Genomic DNA, 25,362 nt, shown 5'->3' on the forward strand with positions numbered 1-25,362 from the left:
GACTCCGAGATGATGGTCCAAGCCACCACCATGTAACCCTGTAAAACCCAAACGTAGCAGTAAGCGTTCAGAGATCACATACTGCACATGTAGCTGGACTACAGGTATGCAGAGACCCAGAAAAGAGCATGTCCACGTTGTGACAGAGACAAGCAGAGAACACTCAAAAGTCCGGCGAGTAACTTGCTATGGCCGTGAGACAATGCAAGATAAAGTTGACTAACTATACATGTAATAAATGAATAATTTGCTTAAGCAAAATTGTGCAGTTGTCTATGTTTTTAATTGGAGGATCCAAAAGAACTGACAGAAGGATATTTATAATACAAAAAAAGACATTATATATACATATACACACATGGAATATATCTATATATATCTATATAGATATACATAAATCAGTAAACTTGAATAGTGCCTTTATCAAGAGCATCTTAAGGCATTCAAACATTTTACTACGACATGGACCCAATTTATTATCTTTTTGCTTTGGCTCAAGTAAAGCAAACAGATTAAAGGTCTGATCTGAAACATCAAAAGACACCTGAAACCAAAGCCTAATAGTATCTCGGGTGACAGCAGCATCATCTGAGAACCCACCCACTGCACTGCCTGCTAGCTGAATAATATTAAAAGGAGTCTAAATAAATCATTCCCACTCACAGATTTGCAAACAGCAGAAGATACGTCAGTCTCAAAGAGACTGTCTAGCCATATATTGTATAGATTCTATTACAAATTGAGGATAGAAAAGATACAGCAAGAGGGCCTGCCCTAGGATAGAATGCCACTGAATATCAGATAGTATTTACAGTACAGTCATAGGATTATAGAACATTTTATAAATACAATTAATATGTGTACAAGGGCAAATCAAAGAGAAACTTATTTTCATGCTTTACAAAATCAAAGTAACCTGAACTAGAACTTATGCAGAATTCCACAGCTGCTAGTTAGGAGCCTCTTCTCAACTGCCTGTACAAACCAATCCCCATCATAGGTCATCAGTGAAACACTCGTGTTTTAAGCAGCAGCTATGAAGAATCTCGACAGACTCTGAATCTATGTATGAAACATGAAGTTTCAAAACATGGGTAAGGCGCAGCATGTTGGAGAGCCGTGACACCACTTACACATAACTAACTCTCTCAGAGAACCTGGACTGCAACACACTGCATTTATGCAAGGAAATCTATAATACTGCAGCTTACAGATGGCAAAATTCAAACAAGGTATGTTACAGCTTCTAACGCAAGATAAGAGAAAATGCCAGAAGCATCTACCAAATTCTAAAGATGTGAGCTCTTCCTATATTTGTTTCAAAAAGGTAAAATAGTATTTGTGCATGTCCTTAAAACACTCGATTTCCTTTAATAAAAGCAATAGGTTTTGCTTGTATAGAACTGTGGTGCCTTTACAGGACTGCCTTATTTTTTTTTCCAAATACATTGGCTAAAGATCAGTTATAGTGTTAAACAGAAATACAACATAATACAACATAGGCAGAGGAGAAATAGATAAAAAGGCAATTTTAACAGTCAATTTAATGAAAAATTGACATTATTTTCTCTGCACACTTCACAAATGGTAAGGCAGGCTTGATTAAATTACCTTTAACCAGTAATATATTATACTTTACTCCCAGACAAGTAGACCAGTTTTACTGGGATACTTACTATGAAGGAGGATAATCTTTAAAGGTTTATTTACATGGAAAACAATATTTTTTTACATAATATATAAAATGGAGTAGTTATACACTGCAGCCATTTTATAATATTTAAGCTAAATGAAATGAATCTTAAGAGCTATTCTATTTCAACAGCTGTGGAACAGGCAGACAGGACACGAACTGTTTTATTAAGCTACAAGCCCATTTTCATTATCGAAAGTAACTAACTACCTGCTTGAGAAAAGAAAACAATTTTTCCTAACCATAATCTAACCATGATAAGCACTTCACAGTAGAGGGGTGAACTTCCACAGATGTTTTGTCCCATGACAAAGTCCACTTAAGAAGTTTCCACACTGCCAACCCTCTTGCCTGCAGTTCACTCCTTCCTCATCTATGCCAATATAGATCATTTTTTTGGACCACACTGGAAACTGGATCACTCAAATGAACATGCTTACATTAAAGAAACCTCCAAATGCTAAACACCAAGTAACTTTTTCACTGATCCAGCATTCAGCACAGTACTATAGACAGTTGCACTGGCACAAACACAGACACTGAACTGGAGCACAGAAAGGGAACGAATGACTGGAAGTGCACAAGAATTTCTAACACCAGCTTGGTCAGAAAAGTAAACTAGTAACAGGTGTTTGCCGCAAGAACAGCTATGAACACCAATTTCATGATGTTTAGATAGTCACAATGCCAGTGCAATGGCAAAAATAATAATTTAAGAAAGCAGTAATGCTTACAGCCACATTATTAGATTATCCATCGGAATTCAATTCCAAGAAGGAGGAAATGTTTTAAAAGACAAAAGTTTACTAAAAATAGTGCATTTCTTTATTACTGTGCTAGCTTCAGGAGAAAGGACGAGAGAGCTAAAAACCATAATACTTTCTGCCTCTCACCTGTAACTCCTGGTCTTGCCTCAGGGAAGTTGCTTAGAAGGTTGCACCCCTCCCTGTTCCCAGTAACGTAAAGAGGCTCAGCACCCTCCCACCATGAGACCCAAGGGGATGCCTGCTCACCCACCGCGGGAAATTATTAAAACACTCACACACATGGTAGCAGACAGAGCCCAGAGTTCCTAATTCTGTTCTGAGCTGGGCTGCAAAAGACAGACCACTGAAATTGTACTGATGGCTCACTATCTGTGTAACTAGGAGGAAAGCTCTTAAAGCCAAGTGAAACCAGTCCCCACAACAACAGTTTCAAAAGCCGTGATTTATAATCTTTTCCCACTACTATCTCAAACATATAACAAAGAAACTATTCTAAAATTTATTTTCTGAACTAAAGCAGAACTGTACACACTTTGTAGTCTGGCTGTAATCAGAAAATTAAACTAGATTTCAGAAAGTGTTTTTCCTAAAGCTCTTTTCCTCTCATAACTATAGAAGAACTGATGACAGGAGACAACCAAGTTGTTTCTGAGTGAGCAGTCCTTCTGCTTTGAGCATACCAGTCACATGCTACAACGTTACTAATGTCAAATTCAATTACTATTTAATAAAATACTAGTTCTAATGCTTTATCCCTTTACAATCATACTATAGCCGAGATTGACACTTTCTTGTTCCAAAGCTGAGAACTATGCCACTGCCACAGCAGCTGGAAACATTTCGCCAGATAGATGGCTCAGTTTTTCCAACACTATGAATAATTATGCTAAATACAGTGAGAAGTGAAGGTATAGCAGCCTTTTTTTTTTTTTTTTTTCTCCTCAGAAATGTATCAGAGAGCTTTACTAGTATAAAGCAGATTTTATATTTGGTCAATGCATGGAAAAACTGTCATTAAAAATTCCGGAGTAGAGCTTTGTTTTCTAAAATCATTCCGTATATGTACAAACAGATACCAGGCACCATCTTAGGAAAAAAAAAATAATGACCACTATTTCCTATTTTGAGTACTTAGAGTACAGAGAACCAATAATAAGATTCAAGTGATATTTTTTTTCACCTAATATAAAATCTCTTCTGAACTAAACAATTAACAATGCTGGAATAAATTAATATTTGAGAAGTATTTCCCTGTATTCTGGGAAAACAAAATGTACAGAGAAAGAGAAGCCACAGTTTCCTTAGTGTTTAAAAAAAAAAAACCAACAAACAGAAACAAACAAAACAGTGTGCATGTATTTACCCTAGCAATCTTCTCTCAATTCTCTTAAGAGACTTCTCAAAAATTGCAGCTGCAAAATAAGTTTATTTACTTTTAATCTTTACTCTTCTACTAAACATAAACCAGGTCACGACTCTGAACCCTTCTACCTGCCTGTTCATCATCATCATCATCATCTGACTGCTGCTCCGAGTTTTGGGAACTACCATACTCATACTCAATGGGCTTTGGATTGTTGTATGGGTAGCCATTGTCATCAAAAAACCTTCGGAAGGTGAACTCATAGAAAGCATGTTCAGGATGTTTTCCATTTTTATACCACCCGTTAAGTGTATCATTTCTGTTCCCTTCCTTATCATCGTCACTCCACAATTTATCTGGATCAACTGGATCAAAGTTTGATGTGTCCGTAGGATGAGCAATTTTGGGAATGTAGAAAGCAGACTGCCGGCGTAGATCGCTTGAAAAATCAATTGTTTTAAAAAATGGATGAGCTTTTATTTCATCTGCACCGTTTTTGCCTAAACGATCTTCTGGCCCTCGGCAGAGTTTAATAATAAGGTCGGAGGCCTCTGGAGTCAATTTAGCTTGAGGTGGAATATGAAGTGCAGTTTGCCAGTTGATAACCTTTAAAGGAAAAAGAGGTGTTATTCTATTAACAACTTCATAAAAAGGAAAAAACACAGTGAAAACTAAAAAAAACCAAACAAACAAAACCCCAGACAGCCACAAAGCAATCGTTCAACACATATAAGCGTTTTCACACTAGAGAGGGGAAAATGTGAAGCTGCTCTTTCAGAAACACGATGACTATCTTGTCTGTAAATCTGGCAAAATCCAGGTGAAGTTTACTTACATTCCAGATCTAAACTAGAGCCTGGCATGGAGTATCCCTGCTATAAATCAACACAGATACCACAAAACTCAGTTCCTGGAACCTGAGGTTAGGTACGGCTTACAATCTTAAAAAGAGTAAGGCAGGCAAATTTCAATTTATCTGATGCACTGGGAAGATCAAAAGACTTAAAGTAAAAAAAATAAATAATACTGCACTACATTTGAGCCAACTAATATTTTGCAAGCTGAATGTAGTGTTGCAAAAATGGCACCTGCAGAAGATTGCTCTGGTGGTTTCTCTGAAACAGTATGGGCTCAGGAAGGAAAGGACCAGTGGCTCTGAGCTGCGACTAACCCTGAGCAGCCACAGTAGTCTGCTGCTCCTCCACCTTTGCATGCTGAGCACCTGCAAATACATCACCAAAGGAAATCCTCTGCAGGCAAGCAGGCATGGAAACCAAGTGGTTGGAAAAGAGCATTCAGAGCAGAAGAAAAAGTGGAAATAATAACTGAAGCAGGTGCAGGACGTGAAACGGAACAGCTGAGATCTGAAATGTGGTTTTTAGTGGGCATGTTTACTATATGACCAGATAAAAGATACAAACATGATCCCTGAAGTCCCTTTACAAATTAAATGCACCGCCACAGTAAAGTTTAAAATCTTGTTAGTTTATAACATGCTTGGATAGAGCAGCACTCTCAAAAACCACCTCTGATTCCATTACAAATTAGAAAGACTATATAAATTTCAAGCCTGCTTTTTCAGACTGTTAATACAAGACTTTTAAAGTTACCTTCATTTGTGTTTCCAGTGGTGTTTGTGCCAGGAATGGAGGCTGCCCCACTAACATTTCAAAGAGAATTACTCCAACACTCCACCAGTCACACAACTGCGTGTAACCTGAAATCAAGCCAAAACAAGGTAGTCAAAGCCTTAGAACAATTTTAGTCTTGCATTTCTAAGAATAAAAAAGGTTCACAAGACAATTCTATTCAATATTTGTTTAAGATTTCCGTATAAAGAGTCCAGAGGAGAGCCATGAAGATGACCAGAAGGCTGGAGCACCTCTCCCGTGAGGACAGGCTAAGAGAGGTGGGGCTGCTCAGCCTGGAGAAGGGGAGACCTCAGAGCAGCCTTCTGGTACCTAAAGGGGGCCTACAGGAAAGATGGGGAGAAACTCTTCAGCAGGGCCTGTTCTGATAGGACAAGAGGTAATGACTTTAAAATAGAGGGAGGTAGATTCAGACTAGACAGAAGGAAAATATTTTTTGCAGTGAGGGTGGTAGAACACTGGAAGAGGTTGCCCAGAGAAGTGGTGGATGCCCCATCCCTGGAAACATTCAAGGCCAGGTTGGAGGGGGCTCTGAGCAACCTGATCTGGTTGGAGATGGAGGTGGACTAAATGGCCTTTAAAAGGCCCCATCCAACCCAAACTACTCTGTGCTTCTATATTAACAATCATTTCTTTTTTGTCAAAATATTATATATCTGGGGAAAGTGTCAGTGTAAGAAAGGTGAAGCAAACTACCTGAGTATCAGTTACTTTGCAGTGAGATTACAGTACAAAAATGCATTACCTGTCCGCAACAGTACTTCTGGCGCAATATAATTGGGTGTGCCGACAAGGGAATGGGCCAGACAGCGCTGATGCTGACGTGCAGCCCTACGTTCAAGTGGCTTCAGCCGATCTCCACACCTGCAATTTGCTGGATCACCCCATTCGTTGCTGAAATCCATACTGTCTTGACGTGCGTGATCACCTATAATTGAGTGAGAAAGATGCCAAAAATTGAGGAAGATTACTTTAGTTCTTAAGTAGTATGAAATTTTATTTATCTGTTACCATTTCTTGTTATAAGACAGAATCTGTTTCAATTTGAGAGCTAAAAAGCTTATTAAAATCAGGCTTTTGACTTTTTGCTTATGATATAAAATACCAACTTTTGAGGACACTTTTTTAAAGTTAATTTTTGATGTAAATATGAGAAAGTATCGAGTTTGATCTTTTCGCAGTTTTTCCTTAACATAACTACATTTGGAATACAAGGTGTATATTGTTCTTGCTTTTATGTAAACAGAAAGAAAACAGTATCTAAAATATCAAAAAATAAAATCAGATTTTAAATCTTCAACTTCTCTCCAGAGACTGTATAACAGTCTGGCCTAAGATACATGATATTTTGATAAAAACAAGTAAAAAGTCATTTAAAAACTGTTTTTGAAGGTATGGTTTTAATTTTTGAAAATTAAAACTATATTATTACAAAATCTGTATTTTACCACTCAGAATTGTGAAAATTATTTTTCTCCAACTTTTTTTCAGCTGTTCTTTTAAGTAATCAAGTAGGATTTTTAAAAACCTACTTAAACTTTTTTCAGAAATCAATAGGTTACCCTAAAAGGAAGTACATGAGACACTTGGAACCTGGGGCAAGGTTTTAAAGAACAATTAAATTTAAAACATCAGTCCTATCTTCAAATCAGAGTTAGGGATGCTGTGTGTGCAATTATCTTGCTACGTCTGCGAACTTCTCCAAATTTCAGAAGCACTAATGGGACAAACTTACAGCAGCACAGCTCATCTCTTGTCCCTTAAGAAATCAATGCTTGCACTTACAAACTCTCCCTAATTTCTATAATTTGAGTGGTGCACAGACATACTGTTAGATGCACTGCTATTCAGAAAAGAAACAGCACAGTCGTCTTCCTACTCATTTACTATTTAATTCCTTGCAAAGAATGACAAATGAACAAAATAAGAAAGAAACCTTTCATATTTTTCTTACCACTTTGGTAGTATTTTGAATCATGCGTCCATCGAAAACCTGTACAGAGCCCAAAGTCAGTCAATTTAATATGACCATCGCGGTCTATCAAGATATTATCAGGTTTAATATCTCTGTGGATGAAGCCCATTTTATGAACACTTTCAACTGCGCAGGTCAGTTCTGCTGTGTAGAACCGTGCCAGGTTTTCTGGAAAGACACCCATTCTAATTAGGAGACTCATCATATCACCTCCTGGAATGTAGTCCATTACAAAGTACAAATTGTCCTTATCTTGGAATGAATAGTACAGGCGAACCACCCATTCATTATCAGCTTCTGCAAGGATATCCCGCTCAGCTTTAACATGAGCAACTTGATTTCTAAGCAAGACATCTTTTTTCCTCAGAGTTTTTGTTGCATATAAAGCATTAGTATCCACTTTTCTTGCTAGGCAAACTTCTCCAAATGCACCAACTCCCAGTGTTTTAATTTTTACAAACATCGACTTGTCCATTTTAGCTCTTCTTAGCCGAATATAATTAGACTCTTTCTGGCACAACATTTTCCTCATTTGATCTCGGGCTTCCGGAGACAATCCAACCTGCGCAGCAAACAAAATCAAATCTGAAGAGTGAACAGTACTCTTAGTTTTTGGTGATCATCTTACAAGTACAAGGCTTAGGCAAAGCAAACCAAATACTTACATACAGCATGGGAAATAATACTTTAAGGAGTTTTGTCTTTTTTTTTTTTATTTTTTAAACTTACACATTAGGATTCTACGAAAACATACAGGAGTGATACAAAACATGACCACTTTCAACAGCAAAATGCATGAGGTGCCATGCACCAGAGGGTTCTTGAGAAGGGAGTTTGTTCTCAAGGACAGAAAGGGTAGTTTACAAACTACTGATAGAAACCGCTGCAAATAATACTTATTTCAGTAATCGCATGCATCAATTGCCTGCCTGATTTTCTTTGCAGAGGGAGAGCAAGCCAAGACATGCTTAGGAGCATAAGTCACTGAAGGCTAACCAAGGAGCTGCTTTCTACTAGCTAGAGCAGAAGTCACTAAAGAAGAAGCCACTAAACTTCCTGACCATATCAGTAGAATTTCAGTTGCAGGAGGAAGTATATGACTGTCTCTCTCTGACACTTCCCTGTGTAGTATAGCTACACAAACCAGATCCACATGGCACTGTCTCCTGCTGTCCACCCACACCAAGCGCGTGCCCCTGCCACAAGCCAAAACCTGATCTTTCCTCTTACCACATAACCCACCCCTTTCTAACAAGACTTCAGTCACACCCCCTCTACACCCCAACAAGCTAAGCAGAGCAATTTCTGTGAAGTGGCTCACTCCTCCCCATGGTATCAGTACTTGGCTCCCATCTGTGTACACATCCCTATCTTGAATGAACACCCGTGGTGTTCTGATCGCCACCACCAACACTCTGACAGCTGAAAGACTCACAGGCCACACCTCACTCATCACCTGCAGTGTGGAAATCCTTATCTACAAGAACCACACTGAGCATTCTCATCGTATTCCAGCCTGCATTCCTCCCAGTGTACTTTTGCTGATTTCAATTCCTTTAAAGTGTCATTCAATTCCAGTGCCATCTTTATATGCAAATTTCAGGCCCTGGAATCAGAAATTTCTATTTTTTATATTCTTTTTTTTTCTGTGACACTACTCCCACATAGCTTTATATTCAGTCCTTCTTTTGTTTTCTGTCAGTATTTTAAAAATCTTGTATGTTCCCTTTTTCATAGCATCACAATCATTTTATCTGCCTGCCTGGCTTGAAATCACGATCCTACAGCAATTATTTCCAAGTTCAATCTACAGTGTATTTCCTTATTTTTTCCTGGACATTCTCATCATAAAAGCCGACATGCAGGGATGCAAACATCACAACTGCTACTCAAGCACTATTCTAGAAGTTTTCCATCTCTTATTGTCACATCTTATAGATTCTCAATACCAAATGTCGCTGCTTCCACCTCATTAATGTTTTAAATGTTCAAGATACTGTCTGCACAACAGTACCCAGGACCATCATCAGGATCAGGTAACCGCTAGTCTAGGCCCGTATAAACTGCAGGTCAACGGATGACTTCTACTTTTCCTAACGTACAAAATAACTTCAAACAAGATATAATAGGCTTGACTGAGAAAAAAAAGACAAGACAAAAGATTAATTAGACCTAATTCAGTATCTTTAAAATGCTTTCAGGATATTATATGTTACCTATTAAAGAAAATACTGTTAGAACACAAAAAATTTCTTACAGGCATCATAACAAAAATGGATCCAAAGGAGATGCAATTAGGAAAATTCATACAAAATGCTTGTCCACTCAAACAAACTTGACATGGAATATCAATTCAGTAAGATTTAGATGGGGAAGGCCATCTCAAATTCGAGACAAATTTTTTTTGTCTACATCAGAGAGGCAGTAGCTAGGACCAGGTAGCAGTAGTTTCAAGACTGGATTTGGGAAATAGGTTTAACTTCCCACTCCAAATCAGGAAATTGTATTTCTCAACACATTACCGCAGGAATACCCGGGCAGTGTCTTCCAGGACAGAAACATCTCAAGTTTTCTGTGAATGAACATGCTTAAGGCACACTTCAATGTAGAAGGAGGGATTTTTTTAGAGACTTACAAGCGTCAAGAAAATATTTGAAGACCTGATTATCATAAGCAATGAGCCAGATTCCTGTTCTCCTTCTCATGAAGACCCCAAATATACTTCACTATTGTGAGATTCCTCTCCTACACCCCAATGAAAAAGATGTCTGCTGCAGCATAATACCCCATTTTGCATCCTTCAGCCTGTAATTAAACACCCCAGCTCTAAATCTAGTATAAATATTAAAAATTGCACTTTATGTAAGACAAGACATTTACTAGGGTCCTTTAAATACCCAAGAAAAATATCAAGAAAAGTTATATCAGTGCTTTCATGTAAGTAATATTTATGCTTGCGATTCCATTGAACACAACACAGTAGAAAGGGAAAGTGAAGTTTGCAAATCAACATTAATTATAATCTTACATTTAAGTACTCAAAAATAGCCAAAATAAATTCATGCTTAATTTTGATGCAGGATTGCATGCAAAGCCCTCTAAAAAGGGATCATGCTATTCTTAATAAATATTGTTGCTCCAAAATCTTACTTGTCTACACAGGGATGGAGGCTACAGAGTTCAGGAAAGCTTCCCACACCTTAACAGTTTAAATCAGCTGTTAGTGGAAGTGAAAAGGAAAGAGAGAAGACTAAGAATAAAGATCTAGAAAAAAGTTCCAGGAAGAAATCTTGCTAACATTTACATACTTGTGATTAAGCATTTATAAAACACTACAGCTTACAGTAAGGATTTTCAAAGAGTAAGAAAACATAGATTTAAAAAACGGCACTTCAAGAAAGTGGCAAAAGCCAAATACATTCTTTCATAGAATAAATTAAAAGGTACATCATACTTATGTTAAATTTTCAACTACAAATGTTAACCAATATATATATATAAGTAACACATCTCAAATTTCTATTTCTGCAATCTTAAATTTCACTACTTCTCACTATTTTATATTTTGAAATGACATACGTATGCATGAGTTTTTACCCTTTTGATTTGGTTTAGCAGAAAACTGAAATCCCAGGAATAGACCACTGATGTCATGGAGGCACAATGAAGTTGATTTCATACATTTTTGTTGATGTCTGGTTTTCATTATCCTATTCAATTACCCCTTGTTTAAACATATACCCTTACAGCCTGGATTACAAAATACTTACATAAAAGGTACCATGTCTCTTTCATTCTAAAAATGCAACTTTTAAATATTGATTTTTTTTAATGCGAACATGAAAAATCCTATCGCTACTGGAAACAAACTGCAGAACGTAAAAAGTATCACTATTTGGGTGACTATAGAAGCGCACTAACCAGCCTACCACTGGTCCCTGCTTTGCTACTTGTACCTGCAGTGTTTCTAATATTAAAAAAAAAAAAAAAAAAAAAATCATTAAAACATTGCACATAACTCACTCAAAAATCAGGATTAAATAGAACCCAGCCATGTAGTTAAATCTCAGTTCATGCAACAATGATTTTGCTTCTGCTGCCTTATCATACACGAGCCAGATGAACTACATTTAGGCACAAAAATATTATTTAAAAAAAATTATTTCTAAGACAACAATGAAGTACGTAAAAAAGCAGTGAAGAATTTGCCACATCTCAAACACAAAAACTAAAAATAGACTTCAATCCCATGACAGACCACAATGTTCTACTTATCTGTACTATTTAAACATTCTACAATTCAGACATTCCTTAAAATTAATACAGGAACAGTTCTACTCATAGATCTAGAAAGAAGAAAGACTTTACCCGCATCATTTCGTTCTCTAGTTGTTTTTTCCGATGCAAACGCTGCTGATGTGACTTCAGTATATTCTCCACATGCTGCTCCATGAAGAATTTAAAGGCCTGAGGGGAATAGCTTTGAATGCGAGACTCTCTTCTTTCTTCATCTTTCTTGTTTTTTCTAACAGGAACAGGTGATGTTGTAATTTGTTTCTTTTCTTTATCTGTTGAATCAACACACTCGTAATTCCTTTCATTCTCATCCTCCTTGGATAAACTAGGTGGTTCCTCCTTGTTGAGCTTGTGTCCTGTCTCATACAGATTGACAGAGGGATTCTGGTGTAACAAGTGTTTTGGGTAAGGTGGTGGGGGACCCTGGTAATTTGGAGCCTCCGCAACAGGAGGCATAACTGCCATATTTGTAGATGGACTCTCAGAGAAGGGAATAGTCTGAACGGTTTGCACTGGCTGGGGCATCCAGGAAGGGTGAGTGGGCGCTAAGGCAGTCTGTAGCTCTGGTTTTAACACACGCATACTTTTTACTGGTTGCTGAATGGGAGCTGGCGTAATAGCTGTTACTGTCGTAGCTGAAGGCTGAGAGCTGCTGGTGTGACTTGGCCTGCTTCCATGATGGTTGTTGAAAGAATTTGACCGTACGGGAACATTGGGTTGCCATGTAGGCATGTCATGCCCATTGCCAGGTGATGACTGTGGTTGCACAGGGGAAGGCTGTGACCAGGATGCAGGTATTCCAGCTACATTTGTATTATAAAGTTCCATGTTGTGACTATTTCTATTTGGCACCATCATTGCTTGAGGAAGATTCCCATTGGTGTACGCTGAAGGAGGAGCAGATCCTCCTGCCTGCATCTGTAGTGCTGTGGGACTTTGCCTGTTAGTTGGATTCATGGGGTACGGAGGTGGCTGGCGACTCACTGAGTTCCCAGACACCACATTCTGGTGAACCATGAATTCTGACTGACAATTGCCGTTTTGCATTCCAGCTCTTCCTGAGGGAAAGCTAAATTTGCTGTTGGCGGAACTCTGCATGATTATTGGTTGCCTGCCAATGGGGACAGCGCTCATGCCTCTCTGACCCTGCGTGGAAGAATTTATGGGTGGGGGATTCATAGGTGGAGGTGGATAACCATCCTGCCACGCTCCTGGCGGCACTGGAGAAATACGGGAGATCACATACTCCATGTTTCCAGAGTAACGCTTTGTTTGAGAGTTTGGTTCCCAGGAAGGAGGTGGAGGAGTAGTTCCCCTTGGAGGGGGTGTCTGTCCTCGAGGAGGTGGAGGAGGAGGAGTGACACTCCGTATCTGTGGTAGAGGCGGTGGATTCACTCTTTGTCCGTTGCCAGGATGAGCCTGAGCAAACGCTGCAATGCCAGATCCAGATAACGGCCTTCCTACATCAGGCTGAGAGCTGGGACTTTCTGAGCGATAAACTACACCGTCTCCCAGGGAAGGGCCATGCCGCTGAGGAACCAAGGACTCCTTAGAACCCTTCCAGCTCTGCTTGCGGTTAACCGATTGCTGTACAGTCCCTGCTTTTACAAGAAAACACAGCATTTATATTATTAGAAATCATTTCTATTCACCGCTTTGAATATTTTGTTCTTCTGCATTAATTGCTACAGAAATAGGACTGTAATTCTCTGACATAGCATACTCCACTGTACTTCACATGAAAAAAATTACCTCTATCTAGAAATACACAGTACGCTACAATACTGCGTACTGAGCATACTACAAGAGCAAAGAAATGCAATGGAACTATAGTATCAGAGTTCTTGCAAATAACTTTTCTGAAGATGCATTTTGCTTCAATTACAGATGGAGTCAATTTTTAATTTAAAAAAATAGTAATATGCAAAATTATTAGGCACACCACGTATTTTTAATCATACCTAGAAACAGCTTGCAGAATAGACATTCAGTACAAATTTTAAAAAGCAATAGCATGGAAAAACAGTTTAGTCATGTTGCTATTCCTTCCAGTTTAACACTTTTAGAACACTTAGTGTTCTTAAACTACAATTAAACTGAATGCAGCATAATCAGACAGACTGCTTACACCCTTGTACGCATACAGTTCACCCAAACTTCTTGTATTCCTTACATGTGAAATTTGATTAAGTACTTTAACTTTAAAAGTTATGTCTTTATGAGTAAAAGTGTTATACAGAGGCAAGAATTAAAACTGTATGAAAGCAAAACTCACAGGGCCAAACTCTAGAAGATATTTACTTCGTAGATGTTATTCTGCATCATATAAACAAAATAACATGCAAGGAACTGATAGTGCATGCAGTCTTATTGTGCTTTTTACAGTGTTATTATTGAGCTATTATTACACACACAGTACTGTAAATGCTGAAAGTCACTGTACCTTCACTAAAGGAATGTATTAATTACTATATCTTTGCAAGTAACAATGAAAACCATGGCTAAATGGTGGCATTTAGCTAGCAGCTTCACACAAGCACTGACCAAGCCTGCTTCACAGACTAAATGAAAATAATGCTGTACTTTGCTACTCTTGCCTACTAATTTTTCCTCATACCTATACGGTCAATTTAAAATGTAACTTTACAATGCTAGTAGGCAGGCATTCAACTTCAAACAAGAGTTCAGTATTTCTACTGCATTTGAAAGTAACCGTTTGTTTAGGTGTATGCTACTAAAACCTGTTAAAAAACAAAATCATCAAGATGTATTAAAGACGTACTTGCACAGGTTAAGAGAATAGTAATAGCAAGTGGGAAAATGCTGTCTCTGTTGCTACTAAAGCTATAGTCTGTCCCCTAACTTGCATAAAAACATGAAGCCTGCCTTAACAATCACAAAACCAAAATCTGGAACCAAACAGGAAATTAAGCAGAGAGAATGATCTTGAAATAGGACATCCAAAAATGCAAACATTGTAGCCATATGATATATAAATACATATATACACAAAAATACATGTATATAGTGCTGCTGGGTGGGAGAGTGTGTGAAGAGAGAGACAAAGAATTAAAATAAGTATTCAGTGCTCACCACTAACTTCTAAATGGCACCTGACACTGAGAACAAAACGTAGGCCTCACACCAATGAGGGACAATTGCTAGAATGAGATCTGAATGCCATTCCTTGTATAAAATACTTACATATAATTGCATGGTCAAATGCATGTCAAATGCATCTATCTTTCAGAAGAACTACATTATACACTTTACATGCTGTTTCTGAAAGGAAAAAAATTGAATCTCAACATCATCTCTGTTCCACTATGAGCATATGAAGGAGGAATTTGCTATTTTATATTTTTCACCTATAAGAATACATTCAGTGAGATACTGAGTTACCATGGATACACCTACCTGGTGGTTTCATACCTGCGTTTACAGGTCTTGCTGCTGCTGCAACCATCTGTTCCCGACGAGGATCCTGGTAGCTCATTTTACTGATAAATTCGATGGCAGCTTCTATACTACGGCTGTTAGTTTGCCTAAGAGCTTGTATAACCATATCCTAGAGAGAAAATTAGATTAAAAAAAAAAAATTACAAGAAAGTGTCAAAAACACCAAAAATCACAGTTATTTAGCCAATTATCCTCCAGTAATTTTACCAAAGTACATAACTGATTTCTCTCAATCAATTTAAAATTAAGTTTAAAATGTTTTCTCCACAACTGATCCTCCGAAACACTAACACAGTCGAGATCTTCAGGGAAAAAAAAATTAACTTGTTGAAGCAATGTAGTGAGATGCAAATCCTGTCATCTTGCCATTCGTACAAACAGTTTGCTCGTATAAGCGTTTATATATACAAACGTATACGCACTACGCAGGTAAGAACTAGTTACATGATGACCAGAGGCCCTTCCAACCTAAGTTATTCTATGAAGAATACCGTAATGTGAAATTCAGAACTTTGGGTTTTGCTCACTTTCCTTCAACTCAACTTGACCTTTTGCCAACTAACACCCATGAGTTTCTCCGTAAGAATTCTTCCTGAATGAGGGCAATAATGTTGGCAGAAATGCTACTATTTTTGTGGTAGATTTAGGCTTTGTTTTCTTAGAGATCTAAACACAAGTTTTGATCTGATGGCAAATCCCAGTTCTGTCAATGGAAAATACATTATGGAGCAGTGTTTTTTCTACTGACTTGAATGAGATCTAGGTCAAGCAACAGACGCAGAAGTCTGGAGTCAGGCACTGCTCTCCTACTTACATCGAACGAGATTTTTGTGCAGTTGATTCAAGTTTTGAAACAAATCCACAGTATAACTCCTCGCAACTAAGCACATTGTCTTTAGTGATTTGTTATGGCCATACTTTGTCATATTGAAGCAATCATTTCAGTTCACATTACGTTCGAGCAGGTTACCTACACATGACAGCATTCACTTCCTACCAAAATCAAAGAGACCTCAAAGAAAGCTCAGTAGGGAAGCAGTCGGTATCAATTTCAAATTCAAACTCACATTGATACTTTCACCATGCCTGTGTACATTTTTAACATTACAAACATACAAAATTGAATACAGCCTTCAGAAACAATAATTAAATTCAGTGAACAAAGAAGAACCTTAAAGAAGGATTTTAAAATTTAAAAAAAACCCAACATATGATAAGGTTGTCACACTCTTTACAGACCAGCTGACATCGTTGGAAAAAGCAGATACAACTTGTGATCTCATAGCTCCTTCACGAGACAGGTATGTCTGCAACACTTCTACTATTATAGGCAAGGCTGATCTGTTGCAAAGCTGCACATTTTCAGCACCAGTATGCTATCTGACTGTTGTGCAAACAGGTTAAGTTGTCCAAAGTATCAGATTTCGAATCTGAATATACTTATACAGGACTCATCATTCATTTCTTCCTATCAACAATAATTTTCTTCTTAATCAGATTCAAAATCAAATTTACTGTCTTTCTAGCCAAGTAATTCTACAACATGGAAACCTAAATCTACAAGTTCACATCACCAAGCCATAAAAACACACAGAATCTGAAAATACAGAACCAGCAATATTCTAAGAGATTAAATTTAGTTCCCTCCCCACTGACCAGAGGACTTGAGTAAGAGCCAAAGGATTTCTCTCCCCGCCAGGGTGAAGAACAAAAAACTTGGTCACCTATGTGACATGAAGTATTCAATGTCTCGAAGAGTATCACCTTACACAGAACACATGAGGACTGAATTTGAATTCTAATAAGCAAGAGAGATTTCCTGTAAGCTATTTAGGATGGGGTTTTTCTTTGTTGTTTTTGGTTGTTTTTTTTTTTTTTTTTTAAACCAAACACAATGAACTGCATTCTCACATAATTACTATACATATATATACATTACTATCTATAAACCCACACTATATCTATCTGTTCAGCTTTAACCCTGAATACTACATACTACTGGAGGGGTGAGAAGATAAATTGAATGCCATAAACATTCTGGTTATCTAAAAGAGAAAAAGGAAAGAAAAAAAAAAAAAGAAAAAAATAATTAATTATGATTCCAAACAAGCAGTGACTCCATAGCATGGCAAAGAGACAATTTTATATTGTCACTTCAAATCCATTTTCAGTACCTTAATGAAATCTCATTAAAAGCTGAGATAAGGAAACACAGGTCCAAATCAGAGCAAATTAGACCAAAAAATGGATGTCGTACCTAGTAGTTATAGGTAGCCTCTACTATAGACATACCAGGTAGGTTAGTCTCCACAGGAAGCCACTAATGCACCTGAGACCATGAAATTAAAAAGTTCTACATGTAACCTGCTAAATTACAAAGATGCCTGTTGGAAGTCGGAAACACTCCAGACCAACCGCTCAGAGCTGGCCGACACACTCCAGCTACGATCCAGTCCATAACAATTCCAGCTCAAAATACACACTCATTTCATTCCTAGTTGCTGTCTTGAATACCCATCCCTGCCCCCCCCACCAAGAAAAATGCTTTCCTACTTCAGCTGTATCTGTTCCCATTGGCGGTCACCTGCCAATGCCATATGGTCTATTGTGGCAACACAACTGTGGGTTAACACATGGCAGAAACAGCTTACGCTGGCACTGTGCCTGAAAAAAGGTCCATATAATCACAAGTGTCCTGGGAATTCTCAATTCTATCCAAGAACAAAGGGTAGGAGCAGAAGGCTTCAAGATACAAAGGATCCAACAAAACTACCAACTTAAGATACCTTTCTAGTTTGTTATCGAGCCACATACCATTCTTCAGTTTGCAAAAATGACTGCAAGTTCAATCTGCAAAAATAGATGAGACCTGATCTACTTTTTAAAAAACAAAACAAAACAAACAAACAAAAAAAAACCACCAAAAAAAACCTCCGAACCTCAGCAACAAACCACAGAGCAGGAGCAAATTATTACAAAATAATTTCTCATTATAAAATCTTTCCATTCTTACTGAAAACACTGGACTGTGTATTTGAGCAAGTGAAAGGAACACGAAAAATAACTATCAGCACCTGACACTGGGACATTGTTGAGGAAAAGCCAGTTGACAGTTTTGGAGAAGCTCACTCTTGGTAGAGGTAGATCTCTCTGTAAATACCAAAGCATCATAGCCAGCAGAACTCGTGAGCTGATAACTACTGCAAGCAGTGCGCTCCTGTAAAGGCAATCTCTTGTTGTGGTACTGCGTCTGTTTCCTTCGGAAAGATGAATGGTTTGCTAGCTTTTTTTTTTTTTTTTAAATCTGCTTTTGTACTCAGGTTTACAGAGAAGACATGAAAACAGGTGTAATTTACTTTGATGTGCAAGTCCCAGTAAAAACACAGGAGCTATAAGTGTTTTTTTTTCTTTTTATTTTAATATTAGTATTGTTATTTGATTTTATTTTCTTATTCCCAGAAACCACATTTCAGACTCCTTTCACTCATTAAAACGAATGAATGGAAATAAGTTTAGTCGATAATTTTTAAAATTAATACATTGAATAATTATTTAGTCCCCTGGTCTTATAATGAAAATAACAGCAGAATAATTACTTATGTCCAAGATTGTCAAGAGACTTGACATTTTTGGCTTGAGAATGTATCACAGAGAAGACACTCTGCAACTTGTCTTGTCAGGTACCTTGTTATTTTACCTGTAGCTGACAAAGTGCCTAAATTAAGGATAGCCAAGCTTCTTATTCCAAAACATTTGAGTTTCTATTAGCCATAGATGCAAAAATCTCATTACAATTAATTTCTGAAACATTTGGTACTGCTTTTCAATTTAGAACAGCCATATTTTATCAACATTTTTTAACTGAGCACAATTCAAAATTCCACTGAGTATCAGAGGCAAAACCCATGTTCTAGAGAGTCCAGTTCTGTCTAAAATTACATAAATAACTAGAGCAACCTACCCCTACCACATAAGAACAAACCGCACAAGATGCCTAAAAAGGAAAAAAAAAAAAAAAAATCAATAACTCAATCCTCTCTAAATCCTTCTACTCTTCTTCTTCACCCCTATTACCAGTTTCATGTCCTAATTAGAAACCTACCAGATTTTGAAGCTATTTTGCTTATCATATGCTGTTCAAACATTCTATGATCAACACCCCCTCCAACATGCACTAGTTGGCAGAAAACCAAATCTTGAAAATAAACATTTCACCTCATCAAAGCCAGCAGCTTGTAAGTCTTGCAGCATTTGTCGATTAACTTCTGATGTTCCTTTGACAGCTGAGGTGGTTTCGTTTGCAAAAGGCAGAAGTGAGTTTCTTATCTCCTGCAAAACTTTATGATATGTTACAAATTTGGGGGGATTCCGGCCTTGTCTAGGGTCTTCAGATAACATTTTGCCCATGCCGTGATCAGCTTTAGCAGCATCTGAGGGTTTAGGTAAATTCCTGAGGCTCTCTCGTATTTCCTGTAGCATCTGCTGGCTGCTGCCAGTATAGTTACTGGCAGGAAAAGTCTTGGGCCTCATTTGTCTATAACCTTCTGGCTTCTCGCTTCTCTTCATGAAAACATGTATATATGCAACCTCCACCAAGGACTCGCATACACCAAAATTCAAGGAAGACTGGCTCGTAGTTTCAGAACTTGTGAAAGCAGTGGCTCTTCACTGTGAAACCATGGTTCATGCAGTGCTGGAGTTTGTCGCAACCCAAAACAGCTATCCTGTTAAAACAAACAAACAAAAAATCCTGTTATACATACAGCAGTGGAAAAGTTCACAATGTAGCACTGGCGGCAGTGAAATGTTCCATGGAGCACTGCCTTCACAGTTACTAAAACCACGTTAAGGAACTTCTTCAGGTAGTCCACTCAACCTAAATTACAAATTGTGTTGGGCTTCTAACAGTCCTCTAACAATAAATGTTTTACCTGCCTTAAGTCTGAACAGTCCTGAATTGCAAAGGATGTGGACAGAGTAAAGACGAACTCAGCGTGGTGGACAAAGCTTTCAAGAGCAGATCTGAACTGCTGCGTGTGCTACCCCACCACTGCTTCTTTACCTTCCTTCTCCGCTGGGTGCTGTCTCCATGCATCACCCAGGTTCTCTCCGTCAACACTACTATAGCTGAAGGTGCCAACTCCACTATCCGGTTAGCTAGGATATGGACCAAATACTCTAGCTGTTCAATGATTCTGACATCAAGCTCCACAGATGAAAGGGAGAAGTACAAAGTACGCCAGTGAGAGTATATATTTACCATTATTTTATCCATTCTTTAGCAGTCACACATGCAAAAGGTAAACACTTGCCTAGCTCACTGCATGCAACTTCACGATTTCTTGTACCATCTGCCATTTAATCCTGTTTAAGGGCTCAGTTTTCTAAGGCTGTCACAGTCTCTTAGCTCGAGTCTCCTTTGTCCATAGTAAAGTAATTTAAAAATTTATTTTACACGAGGGAAGATGAGAGCAGAGGGAAAAAGAAAATAAATAAAATTTAATCAAAGTTTTTTACTGTAAAATTGTTCAACAGCTCAAGCATCAAATTCACTGAGAGCATAGCTGTGACATTTGGTAAGGGAAACAGAATTTTCTGCCAAAACTAAATAAATAACATTTGCATTTTGAAGGAGCTGACTCATCAGGGAGAGAACCCTGTATCTGCAAAGAACTCCAATTTCTGCATTTGTGCTGTGCACTAGTTAGTCCTGTAACTGGTACCGTAAAGGATATTGCAACTACAGCGAAACACTGAAGAAGTTGCAGAGCATTTTCCTCTTTAGAGTATCATGAAATAAAACTTTTACAGTCTCTACTGCTCCACAGAGGAAAGTGAGTTACAAAGAATTTCCATATTTTAGCACTCTCTTTTCTTCACACTATCCTGTAGTATAATGCAACGCCTAACAGGAGCAATACTGAAATGTTCTTACTTTCTTGTTTCTCTTTCTCAAAGTGTTACAAATTTGCATTCCTGGTTTTCTGAAGGATTATTTTTGATGATTCAGACATCTATAAGCATCTTCTGTCTCTTAAAGAAGTAGAGTGTAGATAAGTGTTTCTCACATTAGAGATTAATTAAACAGGTGTCTAAGTTTTACAGTCTACATAAAAGTCACTCCTTCTTCATCCAGGTTTCACTTCTACGATACTTGCACTGTCATAAACCAATTAATGATTCTGTGATTGAGGAGGAATATGACAAGATTATAGGAAAAGAACCCTCTAATACATAGGCAAATTATATGAATTAAATACATATGCTACCCACATACGAATAAAACCTGAAAGCTTGAAGTAATACATAAACAATTACTGCAAAAAGAAACACAAAGGACACCCACTTAATCCCAGTCTCCTTGGAGAATCACTTAAGAAATAATATAATTTTTCTAATGGAAATCTCTAAATCCTAGGTGGTATAACTTCACCCACAACCTGTCTTTGCCCTGTGATAGGTCTGAATTCTTAAATAAATGTAATTTGGTAGCGATATTAAAGCTTTTTCCTGCAGTCTAGTAGCATACAATTTTTCTGTGCTCACTGAATAAGGAAAAGATCATCAGATACACAGGTGAATTTTAATAATAAACAGCAAAGTTCTGTTCAAAGTATTAAGAAAGCTAATTCAACAAAAAGTGTGGCATGAGAGCAATTAAAACGTAATTTAATTTTGGCCAGTCTCAAAATTATTTTAAAAACATGCCATACTTAAGACCATATTGAAAATACTCTGCCAAAAACACTTTTCCAAAGAAAAGGGAGTAACTATATTTAGACCATTTTACTAGTTTTGCTATGGATGTTCCTTTTCTTTCCAAAAGACCTGCTTCAAAAACCACACAGGTTGGATATCCAACTGCAAGAATACAGGTTAGTAACACTTGAAAGAATCACTGCCTCCAGAGAAGTGAAACCTCTAGCATGAGCTCATCCTAAAACACAGGACAAGAAGGCTAAATATCTTACAGGCTTAGTAATCTAGATTACTTGTTCAAATTCAGTCAAAATTAAGAGCAATGACTAGTTCACCCAGGCTAATCTAGGTAAAACAGTTGGTATTGATCTTGTGTCACACATATAGCAGTGACAGAAGAAAAAAAATATCCATACACGAGTTATTCCTTTTAACAATACCAAAGGCCTGGAACTCAGGAGAAAACAGTTGTTTTGCACCTATGCATGTTACCGTAATTTCATCTGGTATTTCAATATTCACTTTACGGTTACACCACAGGTAGCTTAAACAAATGTAACACCCCCGAGAGAAATAAAAGTTAAATTAACAGGACACTTAAACCATAAATCAGGAGACCTAGAGTCTACCACCAAGTTGCGGGGGGGGCGGCGGGCGGGGATCAGCTTGTGCTCCAATTTCTTTAGGGGCAAAACTGAGGGAATTGTCTTTCTTTCTGAAGTGCTTTGAGAACTTTAAGACAAGTGATGCTGTAAGTGTTTGATAGCTATTATTTTGCTGGCAACTGCAGCATAACAGGATATGGACTAAGCAGTCTTGGAAAATAAAGCTGCACTTTCACATAAATTTTGAGCTGGAGGAAAGCTTTACCAGTATAAACCAGCCAGTCCACTTATCTCCCACCACTTACTAGCACCAGCATAATTATTTTTAAGGCCACACAGAGTGAATCAAGCTAAGGAACTCACCCAGATAAACAGCAACTTTTATTTTTCAGTGGGTTGTTTCTTTTGGCAACAGTGACGGGTAGTAGCAATTTGATGTGTATGTGGAACTACAGTCTTAATTGCTCAGAAACCCAATTAAATTGCTCCTCCACTTTGACAAAGTACAAGAAAGCAAATATTGCTACAGCTCACCTTGCTTTACATTTGAACCTCAAAATCCTGCAATCACCTCCTCTTACAGATATTTGCACACATTTTAAAACAAGAAAGAAAGTTCTGACTGCTCCGTAAGAAACCTCTCTCAAGTCTGTACTTTCAACTAGCAAACACCGACTGTATCCAAGGGAACTGATGTCTATTCCCCCTTGCAGTTTTGCATCATTAAATGTAAATGACAGATCTGTTTGTTAATGCAGTTGTTTCTACTGATGAAGTTCTTTGCTTCCCTAAAGAAGCTAAAAAGTAATTTTTCATTTCTTTTCAAAATCTGGGGATAAAGTATTTTCCTCTACAGGTCAAACTGTAAGGAGAAAAAAAAAAACAACAGTGTCTTCTTACAGTATAATCATGAAAGACTGGACTTAAAAATAGGCATTTGAATGAAAACACAGAATGGCTGCATGCACCTGTCAATGACCGCCAAGTTTTTCTGGGGAAAAAAAACCAGATAGCTTTGTAATAGATGTGCAACATTTTTTAACTCCAAAAGTTTTTAACATACTTCTAACTACTCATATTCCCAATTACGTATCGAATGCCACACGTTAATCTATTTTGGTTTCCTCTCGCACATATCTATTCCAATAACTTATTTTATACAAAATCACAATACTTTATTGTTTGCTAGATTTGGGAAACACAAAATTAAGTTTGTAGGGGCTTAGCTCAAACCAACAAAAGGAAGCTGTTCTTCAGATAACAGATCATTGATCCATAAAGCAATTTGCCAAAGGATGCATTTCCAATGCAAAAAGTTTCCATAGGATGAGGAGAAAACTGGACTCTGAAATCAGTAAATAAACACAACTAGATATGGTCAGGGAAGACTGAGCTGGAAACGACCACAGGCTAGCCGAACACTGGGAACATTGTGTGTTCGCTCTGCTTGTTGCCATCCTTATGCTCTGCTATCTCCTTTATCAGGACGCTGCTCTCCTCAGGTACAAACCTATTCTCAGTTATTCCCGGTAGCAGCAGTAGATATTTCGAGGATGTCTCATTAAAAGTGATTTTTCTGGCCACTGGCAGGACAGCCACCGAGGACCAAGGCAGGAGCTGTGCCGGCACGGTCAGCCGCCAAGGCAATTCCCACAGCACAGCCAGACCCTGCCTTTCACGGGCCACCCAGACCAGGAGGGTCTCGGCGCCGGGCCTACGACAACCAGGAGCACCCCGACCCCGTCCCGCGGCACCGGGACACCCGCCAGCCCCAGACCGTCACGCGAGGCCGGCCTTGTGCAGCGCCGGTGTCCCCGAACCGCCGGTCCTCCCCGCGGGGGGCTGCGGGACCCTCATCCGGCGGCAGCACAAGGGCCCCACCGGCCCCGCGGAACCGTTCCCCAGCGGGGAAAGCGGAGACGGCACCGTCTCCCGCGGCTGCTACCGGTGGAGCGAAAAGGGCCCGGGACCGCCCGGCCGGCCGCGGCCGGAGAGGGCTCGTTACCGTCCCCGCCCTGTGGCCGCACCTCGGCCTCCCGCCCCCAAGCCGCGGCCGCTCCCCGGCCCCACCGCCCCCGCGGCACAGCGGACCTACCTGCGGCGAGAAGGCGGCGGCGGCAGCAGCTGCAGCGCCCCAGGCCCGGGCGTGGGCGCAGGGAGCCCGGCCCCGCCCGCGCAGTGACAACGACGACCGCCGCGTCCCTCCGCGATGCCGGCAGCGGCTCCTCGGTTCCTCCGCCAGCTCCCGCCGCCGCCGCCACGGGCCTCTCAGTTCGGCGCCGCCATTTTGTCGGTGTCTCCGCCGCGGAGAGCTTCCCGGATATGGGCCGCTCCCGGCCTGCCTTGCGCGCCCGGCGCTCCCCCCCGCCACCACAGCCCCGGCCCGGATGGAGCCCGGCGGCCGCCGCCCGCCCCCGCCCCGGGAGGGAGGGAGCTCAGCGGGCCTGCCCCGGTCTCGGGCTGCCGAGCGGAGCAAGCCTACTCGGGGGGGGGAAAAACCGCAAAAAAAACAGAACCCCACCGCCGCCGCTGTCGAGTTTCAGGAGCTGCTTTTTTTTTCTTCCGCGGCAGTACCGAGCTGGAGGGATAAATACCGATTTTCTAACGGGGAAGAAAGTTTTGCCGAGCCTCCGTGCTCTGTTTAACGCCCGGACGAAGGACTCGTTCCGGACCAACGTGTAAGTCACCCATCAGTTATCGCTCAGAGATGCATCTGGACCATTTTTCTTTTCAGGCAGTGTTGCATTTCAAACAAACTGGGAAGCACAATTTCAGGCGCTCTAACGGCCCCCCGGCAGCTCCATACCTTCCTGGACGGAGGGAGGACAGCCCTGTCCCCAGGGCCCCATCCAGCTC

General features: G+C 39.4%; 1 protein-coding gene across 5 annotated transcripts; it reads right to left on the bottom strand.

The window, feature by feature from the left end:
• Window positions 1-1,427: 1,427 nt before the first annotated feature.
• On the bottom strand, window positions 1,428-24,777 carry LATS1 (large tumor suppressor kinase 1). 5 transcript variants are annotated; one of them, XM_086743641.1, is made up of 8 exons: window positions 24,602-24,777; window positions 19,418-19,926; window positions 15,176-15,311; window positions 11,816-13,341; window positions 7,427-8,009; window positions 6,218-6,400; window positions 5,434-5,540; window positions 1,428-4,429 (listed from the first exon to the last, which is right to left on the bottom strand). In XM_086743641.1, exons 2-8 carry the CDS (start codon window positions 19,766-19,768, stop codon window positions 3,914-3,916), a joined length of 3,402 nt encoding a protein of 1,133 aa, XP_086599767.1. In that variant the 5' UTR covers window positions 19,769-19,926; window positions 24,602-24,777; the 3' UTR covers window positions 1,428-3,913. The 5 variants fall into 5 exon arrangements, with proteins under 5 accessions (XP_086599767.1, XP_086599766.1, XP_086599765.1 ...); XM_086743640.1 differs by having other exon boundaries at window positions 11,816-13,344; XM_086743639.1 differs by having other exon boundaries at window positions 15,161-15,311.
• Between the last annotated feature and the right edge of the window lie 585 nt (window positions 24,778-25,362).

Source organism: Chlamydotis macqueenii, chromosome 3, assembly GCF_036417535.1.
Source record: "Chlamydotis macqueenii isolate bChlMac1 chromosome 3, bChlMac1.mat, whole genome shotgun sequence".
Lineage (NCBI taxonomy): Eukaryota > Metazoa > Chordata > Aves > Otidiformes > Otididae > Chlamydotis > Chlamydotis macqueenii.